At 41.3% G+C, this 18,811-nt stretch overlaps 1 protein-coding gene across 1 annotated transcript; it reads right to left on the reverse strand.

Moving 5' to 3' along the window:
• Positions 1-14,435: 14,435 nt before the first annotated feature.
• Positions 14,436-17,056, reverse strand: LOC111245468 (uncharacterized). Its single transcript, XM_086982077.1, has 4 exons — positions 16,918-17,056; positions 15,277-15,529; positions 14,825-15,019; positions 14,436-14,495 (listed from the first exon to the last, which is right to left on the reverse strand). The coding sequence occupies exons 1-4, from the start codon at positions 16,947-16,949 to the stop codon at positions 14,436-14,438; spliced, it is 540 nt and encodes a 179-aa protein (XP_086838203.1). The 5' UTR covers positions 16,950-17,056.
• Positions 17,057-18,811: the final 1,755 nt, after the last annotated feature.

Genomic DNA, 18,811 nt, shown 5'->3' on the forward strand with positions numbered 1-18,811 from the left:
TAGCTATGAATGCAGACGTGATTATTTATCTGAGTGTATTTAACTCTTAGCCTGACGGTATGTCATAAACAATCGTAATTATACAGTTAGCTTTATGATACGCTCCTGCAAAACAGCGTCACGAGTAGAGCGCCTCCAACGCCGTTAAATATTCTAGCTGCTCTCTTTCGTCAAGCCCTGGTCTCGCATACATTTCCTGAGGAAGGCAATGAAGTTCACATGCACCGGTGCTGCTATGAAACAACGTAAGGCCTGTGAGGCGTTTCCATACATTATCTATAGTTCGGGAGAAAAGGCGATAGAGGGCGCGCGAAAGGGGCGTAAAGAGAGTGAAAATGGTGAGCTAACAAGAAAAATAGAGTAACCAACAACTAAAGCAGACGAAGAAAGGCGGGTACCGCCGCCTTTGTCGCTCATAAACACGCTTGAAGGTCGCAGAGTCGCGGGCCATGAGTTAAAAAAAAAATCGAAAGCTGAGCGAGCCAGGCCATCTCGCGCTTAGAATGACACAGGCCGCCAAAATGTTCACTGCTATGTACGCTGCGTAAATGGGAGAGCAAAGAGGGGAAAAGAAAGCATATGCATGTGTGGAGCGTTCATTATGGCTCATTGCACAGACAGCACGAAAGGACCCGTGTCTTCTAATAAAGCAGCGCATGACCTTTTCGAGAAGGAGCTGGAGGAGTAGACTAAGTGGGTCTTCCCTACGCAGTGAGTCCTTTGGGCCTGTCGTAACAAGAACTGTCGTGTTGGCGGTAGTGTTTCGACAGTGCGAAACAGTAGAAGAACACGTAGAGTAGATACAAAATGAGTCAAGAAGCAATATCTTCCAGCCAGCGTGGAATACTGAATGCTGAACATGAAGCATAGCGACGGCACAGTGGGGCAATAATCGTATGCGAGATGACCGTAAAGCTACACCGACTGTTAGCTAACCCTTTATTTTAGCAGTGCTGCACGCAGAGAGAAGTACTATAAAGAAAAATGTAGCTAAATTTACACATACTTTTGGAGGAAGGAAATTTTTTGTTTGGCTGGGCGTGAAATGATGATTGTATTCTGTAGAAATACAGAACTAGATTTGGTACCATTGTGGTTGTACCTGCTTGCTACGTCGCCAATATGAAATGCCTTGTGAAAGCGATTTGAATAAAAAGGATTAACTTCTTTGCAAAAATACGTTTCTGTGACTTGGCAAAAATTGGCCAGGATCTAAATGTTACAAAGACATGCTGCATCTGAAGTGGCATGGTTGGTTAGTATTGCAACAGGTCGATTTTAGTAACTACCCACACAAGATTTCCGCTTCTGTAATAATATATTGCCTGCTCATCGCAAAAGTAGATCAGCAGGGTTGAGTTTGTTCGTGAAGACCATAAGGCAGAGGTTTCATTATGGCGAAGTTGTGGTGTCAATATAAAATAGAATGTGCCCTTTTCAAGAGCCAGAGATTTCGAAGTCGATTAGTTGGGTCTCATAAGAAAGACATCAGAAGAACAAATCATAATAGACCGCTGCCTACTAGTTAGGTAAGTAGTGCATAGAAATATCGAGAAGATCACTCTGTTTACAAACTTATTTATCAGACACGAATCCTGGCCTCTACGACGAATTCTATGAATCAGTTAATAATCTTCATTTCTGATTCGGCTATTGCCTGAAGCTTTTTAGTTTCCTTCTTAATAAATAATATTTCTTAATATACAAATATTTCTTAATAACACATAACATCCAATTAGTTTGAATTAGTACGTTACCTTTGCTGGCTACAGCATTTTGCCATCCCGCTAATTACACTGACAAATGGTCCTTCATTAATTTTGTCATCTTGTTAAACAGATAAACTGTAATAATGAGAGGATAAACGTTTATAACAATTTCTAAAAATGAACCGGTAAATAAACAGTTTTTGAGGTCCACTGCCTTGACACCGGCGAAGATTTTTATCGTAGTACAAGTCACACTTTAATGACGACACCCAAACCTATATAAACAGGCATTTCGCACCATGGATTATAATAGAATCGGCAGCAGTAGCAGCTTAATGCTTGAATTTTTTACGCGCAAACCAATAAAATTGCCGTCTCCACAAATTTGCAAACCTGCAATAAGCACTTCAAACAAGTGTGACCACATCCTGCCCCAGCCCCAATGGAACTGATCCATGAATTGCCTCAAAGTTCATCTAACGCTACGGTTGAGAAAAACCAGGGGCGAAAAAAATGAGAGACGTGTGTCCGTGGAAGATTCTTCTACTTTCTTGCGCGAAATAACAAGTAAGTTTTCGGCCTATTTCAGGACTTTCAGAGCTGGTTATATATAGGCCACTAATGATTCTGCAAAAGAGTCAATCAGAGCGATTTGAACGTTTAAATATTACCCTTGCACTTTTGTTGATTTTTTTTGTAAAAGACAAGCTTTCATAATCAAATAAACAGCATAACTGGACGACATATAGTTAAAATGAATAACTATTTTTGTCAAAGACGGAGTTCCTATTGTAGTTACTTGTTTTATCGATGCCGCTTTCCTACTTGGCCGCACTGAGGCGCATGTAAGTGTATGGTTACCCTTGCGTTTAATGATGTGGCCAGTAGCATGCCTTCGTTGAAGTACAGCTTAACAAACAGAAAACATGGCGAACGTCTATTTAGACCTGCGGACATAAAGAAAAGCATTGTTATACGGTTTCTATGCTCTGCTTCTACTATTAGTTTCATTCCCTTAGGCGTGACCACCTTTAGCAGATCTAGCACTTCAAGAAAGGACGCCCGGTCTACATTCACGGTACTTGAGGAAGTAGCGACCACGTTACAATTTCGAATTATCGAGGAAAGCATTGACCGCTTTCTTGAAGTTCGTTGCGTTCTCAATGGATGTGCTTCCAGGCTGTCGGAAGAAAGACTAATCCTGCACTGTTAGAAAAAACTCCACTGTTTTTTTCTAATCTACACTCCGATTGGCGGCGTCAACTGTATATTACGTTAACACCCGTACAAATTGACCTTATTTTGAACGTGATAGAAACCTGCATGATTTTTTACATTGGCAAATACTTAGCTAATGTAGCCTCTTAAGGTACATTAAACACGCCGAAGGAATGATCGTATAATGAAGCACTGCCGCCAATTGCTTTTTTCACAGCTGTGGGGTGTAGGTGGCCTCACTAAACCCGCTGGCTTTAGCTGGTTTCGTCATTAGAAGAAAGGCTTTTACGCGCCATAACCACAGCTGCTTCTTGCATAGCTTTAGGCTGCACCTGCGCCCTATTCAGATTTTGTTTATCTACACGCTACTCTATATTTACTACCAGGTGGGCGCAACAGCGGTCTTTCAACACTGAGCATGAGATACGACCTTTTTTTGGTCCTCCACTAGTTACGGCGATAACAAGCAATTCCAAAGAGGTGGGTTAACTTAGGTGCATTATCTTGGTTCACAGGAATTAGCGTTGATCAAGGAGTTAAAATTATATGGTGATATGAAATTTGGATATAGTAACTTAATTTGCAAATAAAAGTTTATGATGCCCATAAGAATATAGAGTTTTGGCTACCATTTTAGCTGCTGTGAAGTCACTTTCTTAAATAAATTTAAAAAAAATGAAGCATTTTTGCAAAAAACTGCAGAAATATACGATTTGAAAAAAAAGTTGGTACATTGATTTTTAGCTAAGATAAAATACAGTATTTTAATTCACATAAGTATATAATGCAGTGGTTGACGATACTACCCAGTCGAGGCACCACGTGTTACACATCGGCACCAAAATGCTACATCCAGTATGACGTATAAATAAATATATTCTTTAGGCTAAAATGCTCTCTGGGACAGCCCAGTTCCCGCAATTGTTGAAATATATATATAGGTATATATATATACCCGAAGTAATGCTCAATCTTACCCCGGCCTAAATAACCTAAGGTAGCCTTCTACACATATGACTTCTACGAAATGCTACTTTCAGTCTGTTTTGCGAGACGTGATTGTGGGACGCGTGAAAATATGACCGACAATAAGTTGGCTATTTTTCTTTATCGTTCCACGAAGGCGCCATAATATGCTAAATAAATCCTTTAGCTAGTCCATTGCAGCACTCCTTTAAGTTGGGTCGAAGAAAAATTCACTACAGCAAATTGTGTAAAGTTTCTGATCTGCGTGCTTCTGCACAATTCGGAAGGTTCACTAGCCGTCATTTTTATGACGATGTTTCTTTGCGTGATAAAAATGGAGTGGCCTTCATATGCGCCGTCCTATATGGGCTTTCCCTCGTTCCCATAAATTGGGTCGGGCATTATTTAAATTAAACCCAATCAGCTTCTTCATATCGGATGCTGTTAAGTGCCGTTTGTCAGGTAATATGATTACCCAACCATAGAGGATTGACTTCTGTTAACTGTTACCTGATAACGATTGAAGTCGACAATATTTCAGTTCAGCTAACTTAGTTAAAAAATGAATGATGATGGGTCATATAGCCTGCAGCTGCAGACATAATTTTCCAATTATTACAGTACGATTATCGGCTGTAGCGTCCTTATATAAATCAGGTTTACTTTATACAACCATATATCATCGAGAGTTTCTCGTCCCAGCGAGGGCCTGTTTCGCATTTTATATGTAATATTACTGCTTAGCATTGCTTCAGACAGTTGATTACAGTGTCCTAGACTACCCCACACGTATGCTTGATACCCGTCGGCAAACCTGATGACATCGCAGCGTTGTCCCAATCATTTCTCATTTCGCTAGTAGGACATTTTCCTTCCGAGCATTCATTTTTGGGCCGTCTCCTGTATTCTAATTTGCGAAGAAACAAGGCTGTTGGTACAGCTGGCGTGCATCAGTGTGGTGTATCGTTAGATATCTGGGGGTAAGCCTATTTGAATCTATTCACTTTTCAGTTGAAATGAAATTCTACGGTAGGCCAGCTGGAGTATACAGTATCAATTATTCGTTATTGGATAATACGAATACTAAGAAAATATAGGCTCTCAAATACAATGGTAGGTCTATGAATTTTTAGTTCGAATACAAACACATTAACTGCAAGTCAACTTATTTTTTAAATGTAAAGCATTTTCCCAAAGTATTTCAGTTTCTGATCTAACTTTACGTTTGCCGCTTCTTCTTTACGCTGCAAGGTATCTGTAAGTAGACGCTTAGACGCAATGTGTATTGTGATGCATTGGAGAGATATTCATCGTAAATGCGGATGTCTGTCCTTAAAAGCCTGACGTCAGCACCGGCATCCACACACATACAGAAATTTCACCGAAATTATTAAATAAAGCCAATCAAATAGTCCGACTTCGTTAGCTGGCTGAACGTCAGTTTGAACTTGGCTCGAACTTAAAGGGTGAGCGAAAAATTCGAAGCATTTTAATTGAGTTGAAACCCATTCGTACTATTTAATAGTAACTTGCATACGAAGTTAAACGACTGGCCCCGTCGATCCTAACCACTGACAAACTTCAGGTATATTTGGTTTGAGTTATCATTAAATTGAGATTAATATTTAAGATAATTAAATTAATTAGATATGAATGAATCGCTTTTTTGTTTTCATTTTAAGCAGCTTACAGTTCGCATCGCAACATTATCTATAGCTAACTTGCCATATTGCCGCGATTTTATTCACTCTGATATATGAACACTAAGCTTTTTTCTGTCTTTTTTTCACCGCTGACGTCCAGCTTCCATCTTCTTTGTGCCAGATTGCAATGGCATCGTTGAAGGAGCCTGTTAGGGTAAGAAACTTGCTATCAGCAACTTGAATATTTGTATTTGGCCAGGAGAGGTGTCCTCTCCTGTACAAGTTGTTTGCAGTTTTTTTCATTCGGCTTTTTTTGTTCAGAATGTTGAAGGTTTAGTAGCAGCCTGTTATGCTGCGATATCTTCATCGAAAGGAGCAGCGCTAAATTCGCAAAAAAATTTGCGCTATAGATAATATTGCTTGAGTAACTTGATTCAATTGTTTGAAGATTGCCGACGGCTGACGAGTAAATGGAACGTTCTAGCGATCTTGTGGATAGGTTTTTGTTGCTGTCTACGATCTTTGCTTTCCTAAACATTGGCCTGCAGTCGTGATGTCTAATGCAACTATTGGAAATTGCCCTACCTGTGTTTCCTGAGGCCTGTATTACGTTTTGGTATTGTTTCTAACGTTCGCCAGTCCTGAATGTTCCAACACGCACAAAGGCAATACAGTAAGGCCGCGTCTAAGTTTTGGTCCTTTTACCTCCTTTTCAGTTGCAAATAGAAAATCAACAAGGCAGCGTTGAAATTTCTGGCAAACCTGTTTGCCATCCCTTTGGAAAAGGCAGGTCTGTCGTTACTTTATTGAGGTCAGCTATCGATTACAAAACACCACAACAGAATGGATGTCGTTTACGATATCGCATTCGTACGTATTACAGGAGTTATATAGGACGAGTTATAGGGACTCAAAAAAAGATCGTCATGAATGCAAGCCTCTCTTTTAAGAAGCAGAAATAACACACAAAAAAACCTGGCCTGGTTCCATGTATAATGCAACTAAGGAAACAGATCATTCATCAGTCGCCCGAATCGAGATCAGAACGAAGAAATTGCATAGTTACAGTCGGTTACCATCCGAGGTCGAAATATATAATTATTTTTTCTAGTTTATTTTATTACAGTTAGTTAAATAGTTAAATGATAGGTAAGCTTAATCCACTCTTACCGCGCACATATTTGAACATACTGTGGCGTATGTGGACGCGTTCAGGTACGTGAGATCTATGCTTACCCTTTGCATTTAGCTGTACTTACGTGCGAAGCTGACGATTTGATTTAACATAAATGCTCTATTACGTTAAAATAGCGCTGTATCCCCAGCTCTGCTGCGGGATATGGCTGCTGTTCTATGTAGATTTATGCCCGAAAGAACGTGAACGAAATAACTCAAATCTGCAGTGAAAAGCGTTGGAGACGTACATATAGAATGCTTCAGTATCATTTGCGTATGTAGTAACGACAGCATGTAAAAGCGGGGCACACGTGAAGCTTTGTGAAGAATATCTTTGCCATGATGGGCGGTGTTTCAGGAAGGTCATAAAAGATATGATTTCGCTCATGAAACGACGCTACGTCGGCGACGACATGGTCCGCGCAGATGCGTCAGCTGCCTCTACAGCAGTAGCTGCAGCGTTCGAGGCGCTCCAATGCTAGCAGCGATACGGAGAAAAGTCCACAAGAGCATCAACATGGCCGTGTACACAGACTGGAGCGCGAAAAAAACTGCCACAGCGCTCAAAAAAGCTGAACAAAGAGTGAGCTCACTATAGACCACAGCAGCAGCAGTAGCATGTGCTATTCTGAGATGACGCACAAGTTATTTCCATAATGTTACCCTGTTTGTTTCGCCGGCCCACGGTGCCGGAGCGTGCTTTCGGGTAGCTGCAGTCCCAAACAACAGTAAACCATTGCCGGACGCTTCGCCTAGGTAGAACATTGAAAAATTTTGTCTCTTTCTGGTCAAGCGCATCTGCTTCTTTTCCTTCAGCAGGTATATATCCCTGCGCCGTACATATTCTTGTCATAACTTGTACGGTGTGTTTGCTGGAGGGATATATTGCGGGTGCGGAAAACTTAGCCAGATGAGGCTGGAATCGTTTCGCTATGCCGTTTCCAGTTTAGCTTGGTTGACTAGACATCAAGTTGAAGGTTGATTGTGGCACAAGTGCTGAAGTAGATTCGTTTAGGCAAGCTGATCTCGTGTTCGATCTAATACAAACCATTCCAAGTTATTCCTAAGTCGCATTTTGATCGGATGATTTCAACACTTTGCTCTTAACAGTGACCATAAGCTGCTGATATAATTAAAAGATTAGCTTGTACGAATTCTAAAAATATGTACATGATGTTAACATGTATCTCGATATGTTTTCTTGTTATCAATATAAAGTGCGACTTAAATTTTCACCCTTTCGCCGGTTTACTTTGCTTATGTCTAAGGTGTCCAACTGTTGTCGATACATTTTGGAGTCGGGGCTTAAGGAATCGGGCGTAATATATCATCAAACAGATACCATAAGTAGCTTTAGCGGCTGTATGTTTACTTAGGGTAATATCTTGTTGGGTCCGCTGGATCCATCCATTTGTGCGACCGTCTACGATTTCCATAAAAAACCAATTTTCCATCGCAAGTTACTGCTCGATTTTCGACACGATTTCAAAAACGCAATGGCAACCATGCGTTTTCTGCGCCTCTAGCTGAGATTCTTGGCAAAAACCTATGAAAATCATATGAAAGATATTCGTCTACCTTTCTTCTCATTGATTTGACTGAGGTAAAAATATTTTAGTATTTTCAAGTACATCAGACGTGGGTGCCGATATCCGGGCATCCTGAGATGAGGTTGCGTTCACCGCAATTCTCAGCTTTTCGTTATTTGCCCTCACATGAGACCGTCGGTTAAGCTACATTCTCAAGTTTTGGGTATCGTTGCTAGAATTAGTTAAACTATCGACTTAATGTTTTCAGTAATTAGTCCTTTACCGATGATACTATCGGCTTAGACGACCAGCTATAGCGAAAATAACTTGAATTTCCCGATTTTCGGTGGCTTATTGAAACTCGCCTGTTAAAATCCCGGAAGAAACGATACCCGAGCAAACGTCCAATATCCCAAGGAGTGCAAATGTATATCAACAATAGAAAAGGTGGCTCTGTGGTAAACTAATGGCCACCTTGAAACCGCAGAATTCCAGATTACGTCCAATCCGGAATTCGATTATATATATGCCTGCACCATAGTATGCAATAGCTTGCATGTTTCCCCTCATATCACTACTAAACTATGCTATCACACACTGAAAAAATATGCTAGTACACCAAAGGCTCCTTTTTTGTTTATGAGATAAATCTTCAAACATGGATGCCGTCGAAGATGGCCGCGTATTTGACAGTTTCGTATGCGCATATTTACGACTGTCGCAGTCGAGCAACAACAATAAACAAACTAATAAATAAATAAACAATTAAATAATAAACAAATAAATACAAACAACAATAAACGAAAAACCACTTAAACAGTACAATACGCCTTCGGCTTCAATAGGTTTGTTATGATGGCAACTCTGCTGTACTTGCCCTGTAATACAACGCTTTTTTATAATACAGTCAACCAATTTTAGCAGCCGAGGCGGACCTCAAAAAATAAATGACCAGTCACAACTATCTAGATTGAACCAGCATAAAAATTGATGCTTTTGACGATGATGCGTCAAGTTTATATACCATTCTATTAATTTGGACTTTATTGTCCGCCAACAGGTCTGGCCCGAATTACCATACGTGCGTTTTAATAAGATCACTCAGTCGTAAACTAGACAATATTAATGAAGCGTTACCCTGTTGAGAATACGCATGGGCTTCATTTGTTATTCCCGACCCCAGTTGGTGGCTAATCATTAATGAAGGCAGCGCCCACCCGACCATAGGTTTGGCATAATGTAAAGCCTTTCGTCTCGCTGGCCTTTTTTTTTATAAGAGACTTGGCAGCAAGTACCAAAAGTGGGACTACTAAGCAATAATGGGGTCGGCTACCGTGTCGGTAGTGAGCGCAGCATCGCAAATGTCTTGGACGCGCGTACGCAGCCCCATACATACGAAGCTGGACAGCGTTTTGAGAATAAACATTCGACGTAAGGTTCGATCATGAAGCAGGCGACGTAGTAAGGTTCAGTCGGTGACAAAATCCCTATGTTGAGAGACACTACATCTGATGTTGACTGCGGCGGTAATCATTTTGAAGTAAACAAATTTCTATGTGGCTTTTTCTTGGCCGTTGCGACGAAACAGGGCGTCCAGCAACAATAGCTATACTAAATTTGCCGACGAACAAATAATATATGATGTAAATAAATATTCATTTTTTTATTTATGTAATATTAAATAAAATTAATTTTATTTAAAATTACAGTTGCATTATAAGGATATATAGCTTAAGACAAACGTCCGTTTGATTTCATTTTATGCTCAGAGGGAAACTTCTATGATGGTTGGGAAAGAAGCTAGGCTGTGGGAGTGGCAGCAGCGGTTTTTATAAGCTTTCTCCTACTATAGACCACTGCTTAGATATATACACAACACTTCTGTGCAAAAACAAATACAAAAGTAGATAATTCACGGGCGCGGGAGCAAAATGGAGACAGGCCGTCTGCTGAAAGATGTTGGAGCTAGTGAGCACGCAATATCCCGACAACTTCTACCCTAGGATTTCATTGACGGCCATTTGCCCAGCCGTTGAGTGTGTCTGTGCTTCTGGCTGGTTCACGAGCATCGTATGTCCATGTGCCATTGCCATAATAAGTCTCTGTAGGTGTACGCATGTGTATCTGTGAACTGACGACCTCTAACGAGTCGGTAGCCTGCAGGCCATCAGTTTCCCTTAGGGTTATGCTTTTCGGACACAGTCGGTACGCCAGACGCAGTCGCACTGCCGCTCAGTAGCACTGTCCTCTGTGCCAAAAGCAGTAGCGTTTGTCATTTTCCTCAACGTCGAAGCCGGTTATTGGCTGGTAGCCATTATCAGAACGACCAACTCCGTGCGTAGTCTCCTTTAGGTAAGGAGTGGCTGCCTGGTCGCTGTCCGCTGGCTGATAGGGGCTAGTCGAAGGGAAAAGACTGTTGTGAAAGGAACAAGAAAAAAGAGCTTTTTAAGCCTAATTTTTTTCCCTTAGCCTTCTTAGCAGAGTCGTGCTGCGTGTTGTTTATCAATACATTCAGTTGCACTAGGCACCGGGCTCGGCGTTAAACTTAAGACGCAACACCATATCTCAGGGTCCAGAGGATAATAAAACAAAATGCAATTCTACCATGCCGAGATATACAACTGCATAGCCCTCGTATGCACTATGGCATGCACATGTTTCTACATACATACATACGGGCTGCCACCAACATGTGTGGGTATGAACGTAATTATATTTAGAGATATGTTCTACTCTTTTTTTACATAGAGAAGACAGTGAATGGAGATTGGAGTTACCATATCATATGGGTCTTCTGTCTGATACAAAAACTCGCGTTGTTCTCTGGTTTCTGCTGCCACTTTCGTGACTGTCATTTACCTCAAACCGTACTTCGGTTCCTGTAGCCGACGTGCTTGTCCTGAGCCAGCCTTCGTCACTCTTTCCGCCTAAGTGTTCTTCATGTTTGCAGCCTTTAATTTTAAGGGTGACTCTTAATGCATAGTGCACTTGCATTTCACCTCCTTCGAAAAAATGCACCTATAGGGATAGACACATGAGGATTACCAGCCCTTATTCCTACTTGCCGGTGACAGCCTAGTTTTCTTCATCCGATCGATGTCTTTCGGGTCACAGTGGTAGAAGGGACGCTACATGATCTGCCCGCCTTCGTTTAGTTTTATCCGGACATGCCCCTCCAATTGTACAAGCCATTGCTCGTAAGCCTGTCCGACGTTTTCTCATCTTTTTCTGACAGCTGTTCCATTCGTATAGTCGTCGTGGTCTTCGTACGAGAATGATTCTTCCTTCTTTTCAGTCGATTCGACGGGCGACTGGCAAGCCACTTTTCTTCTTGGCATTTTCCACTGCCTACTAACAAACAGGGCACCATTCGTGCACTTAGCCATTGGGTGATTATTTCTACCTCAAACTGCTCGTGGCCTCGCCTCCCCACTTTTTCTCTCTCTAGCCCCACACAGTAAGTTTCACCCACATCCCCCGTTTACGAATGGTTGCAACAGCAGAGACTAGCAGGGCTGACAGCAGTGGCAGCGAAAATGACAGTTCTTCCTTCTCCTATCCACTTGTTTAGTTCACCTGCTTTTTCGTCGACATAGAGGCAGTGCTTTTCTATGCTTCGCTCCGTTTGGTGCCCAACCGCTCGATAGGGCTCCGCTTCACGTGAATGTGTGAGATAGTGAGGTTAATAGCAAAAAAGTTGTGTGCCAGGAAACCTCAGCAGGTGACAGTGAGATTAGTGGGAGGTGGTAGTGGTTTCATAAGGATTAACAGGCGGCGCTGGGGGCGCACAGCGGCCAAGGCCACCCGCCGACGTTGAGTTTTTGCCTAATGTTGTCCCTAGATTCAGAACACTGGATAATCGTCGCGAGGCAAGGAGGCGGCAGTTCAAACTAGTTGCGCCTATTGTTCGCTTTCTATCTGTTAATAGTAGGAAAGAATACCGCAATTTAGCAAGGCGATTTTATAATATTGGCGAAACCCAAACGAAAAAAGGGTACGACGATACGTCGACTCTATACGACGATGTAAGAGGTCCTGTGCTCCGCATAATCGAGCTACTTCAATGAAAACATTTCCGCCGCTATCTGCACTAGTGTCGGTGGTACAGAGTTTCGGATTGCCAGGGCCGATATGATAACAATATCAAGGGCATCCAAGGGCAGCCCGAATCCATGATGATGTTCACTGCAAGACAGGTGTGCGTTTTCGGAAACAGAAAATCGCAGAGGAAAGTGATAGAGACGGGACATCTATCTAGGCGCCAGAGCACGCAGCACTTGAAAGGAGAGTAAGTGTGAAAGGTGAGACCTGCACGATCTGAATGCATAAAGCTGCATGAACTCGGTGGGGCGGAGGCAGTTCGCTTGAGAATGAACGGACAAAGAAAAAAAATGAAATTGATGTTTGGGTTCTGACGAATATGACGCTGGTGCACGTATCGCATAAGGTGTTATTCATCAACATCCATCTCTAATGGTAAGAACTAAAGGTGGAACACTTACGATTTGCTCGCCCAGCAGCCGACCTGCACCGGCTTACGGTCGCTCTGTGGAAGAAAAAACTGGGAGAATAGATTCCGTAAATTCTACTACAGATGACTACTACCTGCCGACCGATACTGTAATAATGTGATCCTATAGAGCGCGCTCAGCCTGAAAAAGAATTATTGCTAGTCCCTTAAAAGACAGCGCTTCATTTTGACGTTTCCAAAGCGGTCGATTTAGATGAAATCCAAATAGAAATTAGAACATCTTCTTTCCATGAAAGCCAGGTACCACGTAGTGTATATAAATGTCTTGGACAGCTTTCAATGACCCTGGGGATGCTATGATCGTTCGCTGACTTTGCATAGGTGGGTACGACGGCCGTTAACTATTATATTGTACTAGAAATCTGATGACCGTATGCAGGTCGAATCTAACAAGGAAGCCACGTACGTTGAGACGTTCCACGGACACGTGCGCTGTTTGAACGTCACCTGTCATCATTAATAACGTCGTCGTGGTCACTATTTAATTATGACTGCGGCCAGGGGTACTGGTAAGCGAAAGCTTCTTGTGGCTTGAGTTGGATCACTTGTTGCCCTTGTCTGTGTGGTATAGCTTTAAGCAATAATATATGCAGCTGTCTCCCTACGGTTCGCAATAAATAGGAAAAACGCATTGAAGAGTAGCACAGATTATTCAATTAGGCAATAACCAAGTCGATTATTAAAAGATGGCCGTCTAATCTGATTCTGTTTCTTTAATTAGATTCTTCAGATGACATTTGAAATCTTTTGAACCAAATATCCCTGCTCCGCTGGCATAGAATTTTTAGGTGTGTTTAACTACCTGGTTATCGTCATGAGCGCTGGAGTCATCCTCGAATGTATGTAAGTTTAAATTACGCGCGCAAAATGAGCCTTCGATTAAATTCTATAGAACAATGTTACTCCACCTCACCTTATTTTTCTCATGACTGAGGGCCAGATTTCGTGATTATCCGAGGAGAAATAACGCTCCAAGCACTAATGTTACGGTTTTATCTAAAGAAATGGATGCCAAATCAATTGAATTCTTTTAAAAGATGGTTCCTATATTAAAAAACACATTATATATATATATATATATATATATACTTGATATGATATTGATTGTTGAAAAAAATATACTTGATAGTATTTAGAGTAAGAAGTTCGCAAAGACATTGGCTGACAGGAGAGATGACACATAGTGAATGTCCCGCTCTTTGAAAGTTCCAACTAGAATGGGAGAAAATGCAGGAAATCTGGTGGGATAAACAATATTGTATGATGACTATCCGCTCTGGTTGGGGATGACGTCGTGGTAAAAGTCCATTTCATTGATGATTATGTGTCAGCATTAGTACCTCACTCCTGTGGACTTGCTCCTATGGAGTTAGCGTTCATCATCTCTTCCACAGTCCTGATAAGGACAAAAGTATTTAACTAGAGAAAAAAGCAGTCACCGCTGCAAGCAGGCCATTGCTGAGCCCTAATCTGGAATGGAAGTCCAGCAAGCTTTTCAAGGAGTAATTTGTGAGGACTATACGGGTCTAAGCTACTGACCAACAATTATCACCTGTTTGTAGGTGCATATGTTATTAAATGTTTGTGTTTCCTAATGCTAAATTTATCAATACTACTTGGTAGGTCAATAAACACTCACGTGATTAACTAAAAAACACAGTTCCTAACTCACTCCGCCAGTGTACGGGCTCAGTCGCTGGCAAGTAACTGGATTATGCGTCGCCTGCCACAAACAATTTAAAATTGAGACGAAGCACATGGTTTCTACTATTGAACAATCTCCGGTTAGTCACTATATCTTATCTGGAAAGAATTAGTTCGAAGCGTTTTAGTTATTCCTATTCGAGGATTCCCTATCAGATTCGCTATCGATTACAGTTCACTAATTAGATCTGCCTAACGAGTAATAGTGTATTTTTCAAAAAAAAAGAACGACTACCCGTAGATCGTATTGTAGCTAGCCATTCTATAGCTAGTTCATTGATTTTGTCCGCTGTTTCCCAGCTGCATTTCGTACCAACTGGAAGGTCGCCAGACACATTTCAGTCGCACCTTGATTTTTCCGAAGGTGACATCAAGCAAACTTTTTCGTGCTATTAAATCAAGGACATCGAACTCGACTGGTTCTCCCCAATTGACTAATCGGTATTTGAAGAAACCGAAAATTCCTGCTTTTGATGTCAGCTCCATCTTTACTGTAGGTGTCTTTGGGCTGATCCTAAACCAAATTTCATCTGTAGGCTGACCCTAAATACGGACAAAAGACAACACCATATGTGAATTAGAGCTCACTCTGCAGTATCACGAGCGGCGGCATGACATAAACATTACGAATACGAATACTGGAGTATTCATGCCTTGCAGTAAGATACCAATGTACACGCTTCGTAAATGGTTACGCGGTTCAAAAGCATTATCAAGACAACACTGCAGATAATTACATACATAACAGAGTGATTACAGTTTCCAGAAAAACAGGCCAACATGATTTGTATGACATTAACCTGGACGAGGTAATGGTAAGTCCATACAGCACTATCCATCTCCAGTTTAAGCGACCCGACACTTGGACCATGATATATCTTCAGATCGACTTGAAGGTCTTCAGGAGCGTCTCTTATGCAGACTGCCCTGAACACTAGATGTCCAATCAGATCGCCGAAAAGTTGCCGTTCAATATCTCGCATCACCTCGTCAAAGTAAGTATAAATCACGGGTGCTTTCAACCTTTCGATGTTAGCTGCTTCATAACGTCCCCTGAGGTTATTCAATACAGTTAAATTAGCTCTAAGTACTTCACTGGGATGCAGCCTATCCTCACGACTCAGCCGATCGACGAGAAGTGCAAATATTTTCAGGGTTAGTTTAGGAAAGATAAAGTAGCCATGGTGGGTAGGAACAGCGTCTTTGTGGCGAAATCTGTTTTCATCCAAAAAGCCTTTGGCCATCTTCGTGCATTAATCGTATTCGAAGTGGCAAATGTTTCTTGGCTAGTTTTTTAATGAATTTTTGTGTTTTAGGTGGAAAATTGCATATGTGTCTTCGTTATCACATAGTTGTCACATATCACTGTCTCTGTTGGAGGCGGCATGTAAGGCTATACGCTGTCGAGTGATTAACGTCGTGACGGAAACTACGCCGTTTCCTTTATGAATTCTGGGGCTTTTAAGAAATATTTCATATTTCTTCAAAGCTCCAAAACTGAAAATTGTGCTAGAACTTCAGATGTGGCATCGTACTTCGTTTAACAATCTTCTGTAGCTCGTATTTCACTCCGGCCAAAATTTTGAAATTTCTAGGGTAATCTATACGCGGACAAAAATCGGCACTCTTTAGATATCAGTGAAAACCCTGACTAAACTCCGTAACTAAAACTCCTCTAAAGTTTCTCCGAATCTGACTCTAAAAGATTAATTAATCTTTTTTTTTTTTTAATTAAATGTTTATAAAATTTAAATTAAAAGTTAGTCAGTGCAACTAGCGACGAATCATACACATTTCCCGTTGGAAAATTTCGGTCAATTTTTTGTTCTGTTGGTTCTAATGAGCGCGCATGCACTAATTTGGCAATCTAACCAATTTTGTTTTGTTAGAAGACACTGACGATTCTCGCACCTCTACGTGAAAAAAGCCACATCCCACTAAAACGTAAAATGTCGCGCCTAAACAGATTTACACGGATGTGATGGTCTACTCCGAAACCCAAGTCGGATGCTTGGGCAAATATCTCTTACGAAATAAAGAAATTAATTAATATAGCATACGTAGCTATTAGGTCGTGAGGTGCTACACACATCATACCTTTAGGTAGGTGTCGGAACTTGGACGCGCGTAGGCCGCCAAGCTGTACTAATTACATAGAGCACTTGCTGATTATAAGCACTGATGGTTCGCAATTTGACTGATATCACCATGATGCCACTATGGAAGTGGTAAAATCACCCAGCACTCAAGCGGAATTCGGTGAGTGTGCTGCGTGGGAATACCATGTTCATCAAAGGAAACGCATTGTCTGCTATCGACAGTCATCGTACCACTCGTGGCACTCGTTCAATAAGTTGGTATTATGAAAAAGGACAAAACATACTAAATATATAAGGACAACCGTTTCGTATAGTAAACAAAGCAACCCTACAGATATTAACCTGTATGAATGAGTGGACCATCCACTCTTCATTTTGAAATTTCAGGCGGACTGATGTACAGCTCTGACCTTGCGTAATCTTGAGGTCTAGCTCGGTGCCTTCGAGTGCATTCGCAAAGAGAATTGCAATTACTTCAGCTTCCACACGACCGATAAAGTCATTGAATAGTTGTCGCTCAATATCTCTCATGATGACATCCGAATACGTAAAATCCGTAGGTACCTTCAGTCTCTCACAATTGGCAATGTCATAACGCTGTTTGAGGATCAATAGTTGCTGTATCTGATCGTGAGGAATATCATCGCGGTGCCGGTTACGTGCATCGGTCAGTCGAATCAAAAGCGTTGCAAATGCATCCCGGGTGAACTTCGGAAAAATAAGGAAGCCTTCATGCGAATGCACAGCGTAACGTTGTCCGGCGGCCGTTTCTTCTTCCAGTCGTCGCTCGCCGCCACACAAAAAATTTCTGACAATAGCCATTAACTAGCAGGGTAATAGTAATTAACAGAATGGCTTAATTGACCCTCATACATTAATTGACGCTATTTAGACTCGACGGGTTTCGTCGTCACACAGAACTTGCTTTTATAGGTTTATAGGGCTTTTTAAGGGATTATAGGTAGTGCTCATATCGCTAACAACAACAAAAAGCCCATGGCTATTTAAGGAACCTGTACGGGTTCGGTATCGTAAAAAGATTTGGCTGTGTAACACACTGGAAATCTATTCCATATTTGTTTAGCTAGAGATACGCAATTGAAGCCCTTTGAAAGCTATGTTCTAACCATATAATTCAATACATTGTTTTTCAGACATAAATTTCTATTGGGACCGGCATTGATATCGCGCATGTTCCACTAAAATGTCAGCTATAATTATTATAAATAACCAGCATACTTGTGTTTTACATGTTTTTTTGTGTGTCAATTCCCCCTTATAACACTACCGTGACTGCTTTCACATTTGAGTTGCTTAACATTGGTGAAAACGTTTTTAATAGTATTCAATGATGTATGATAACATTGGTCTATTCGAAAGCCGAATTGGAAACGTCTAGTCTACTTTTTAAATTAATTAGCACATTATGGCTACGATCGACCAAATGGGGCTCCTGGGGGATTATATAGCAAGCTCATGGAACCGTCAATGACAGAAATCGAGAGTTTGGGACTATGCGCTATAGCTTATCATTAATCGGCTCTGGAATCAAAGTCAGGTTAACTGTTGCAGCAATGTCGAACAGGCGAATGTACACCATCTTGCATTATTTGACTCTCAAAACACCTTTCATTATTTGGTGAACGGTACTTTATTGTTAAGTGAAACATAGCTTCGATGAATCCTCTACCTCTATGTTCGTATATTTAACTAGCTATTAGTAATTCAATCAAATCTATAGCTATAAAGCTTTACCCGAGGCTGGACCACTTACGCAATGATAAGCCGACACATTCGTAGAAACTGTGTCCTTCTAAAGCCGACACAGACAGCAGCTACTGAACGTAACCATTTCTGGCTGAGATAATTATGAGGGATCCGTTATTGTACATAGGCCTGTATATCTAGGACCTTTAAGGCGTTTAACCTATATTACAGAAGCGTCAACCTATTTTGCAAAAGAACAGGACAATTTCAGGTTTAGCTTCTCGCCTTCCTATAACACAACGGTCCTTCTCTCTCTAACCATATTCATTTTTACTCACCTATAAGTAACTTGTACTTATCATCATTCACTTTGAACGAACGCAATGAATAGCTATACATTGTCTCAGGCAGCCGGTTTGACTAACATAAAGTAAACGGATAGTCGAACGACTTCCATTGTCTTTTAAGCTAGCGATCGAACATAACAGAGCTCTACTGTTACTGGCTGTATTTTGTCAAAATATAGGTC

Source organism: Varroa destructor, unplaced genomic scaffold (genome assembly GCF_002443255.2).
Source record: "Varroa destructor unplaced genomic scaffold, Vdes_3.0 BEIS01000002.1, whole genome shotgun sequence".
NCBI classification, from domain to species: domain Eukaryota; kingdom Metazoa; phylum Arthropoda; class Arachnida; order Mesostigmata; family Varroidae; genus Varroa; species Varroa destructor.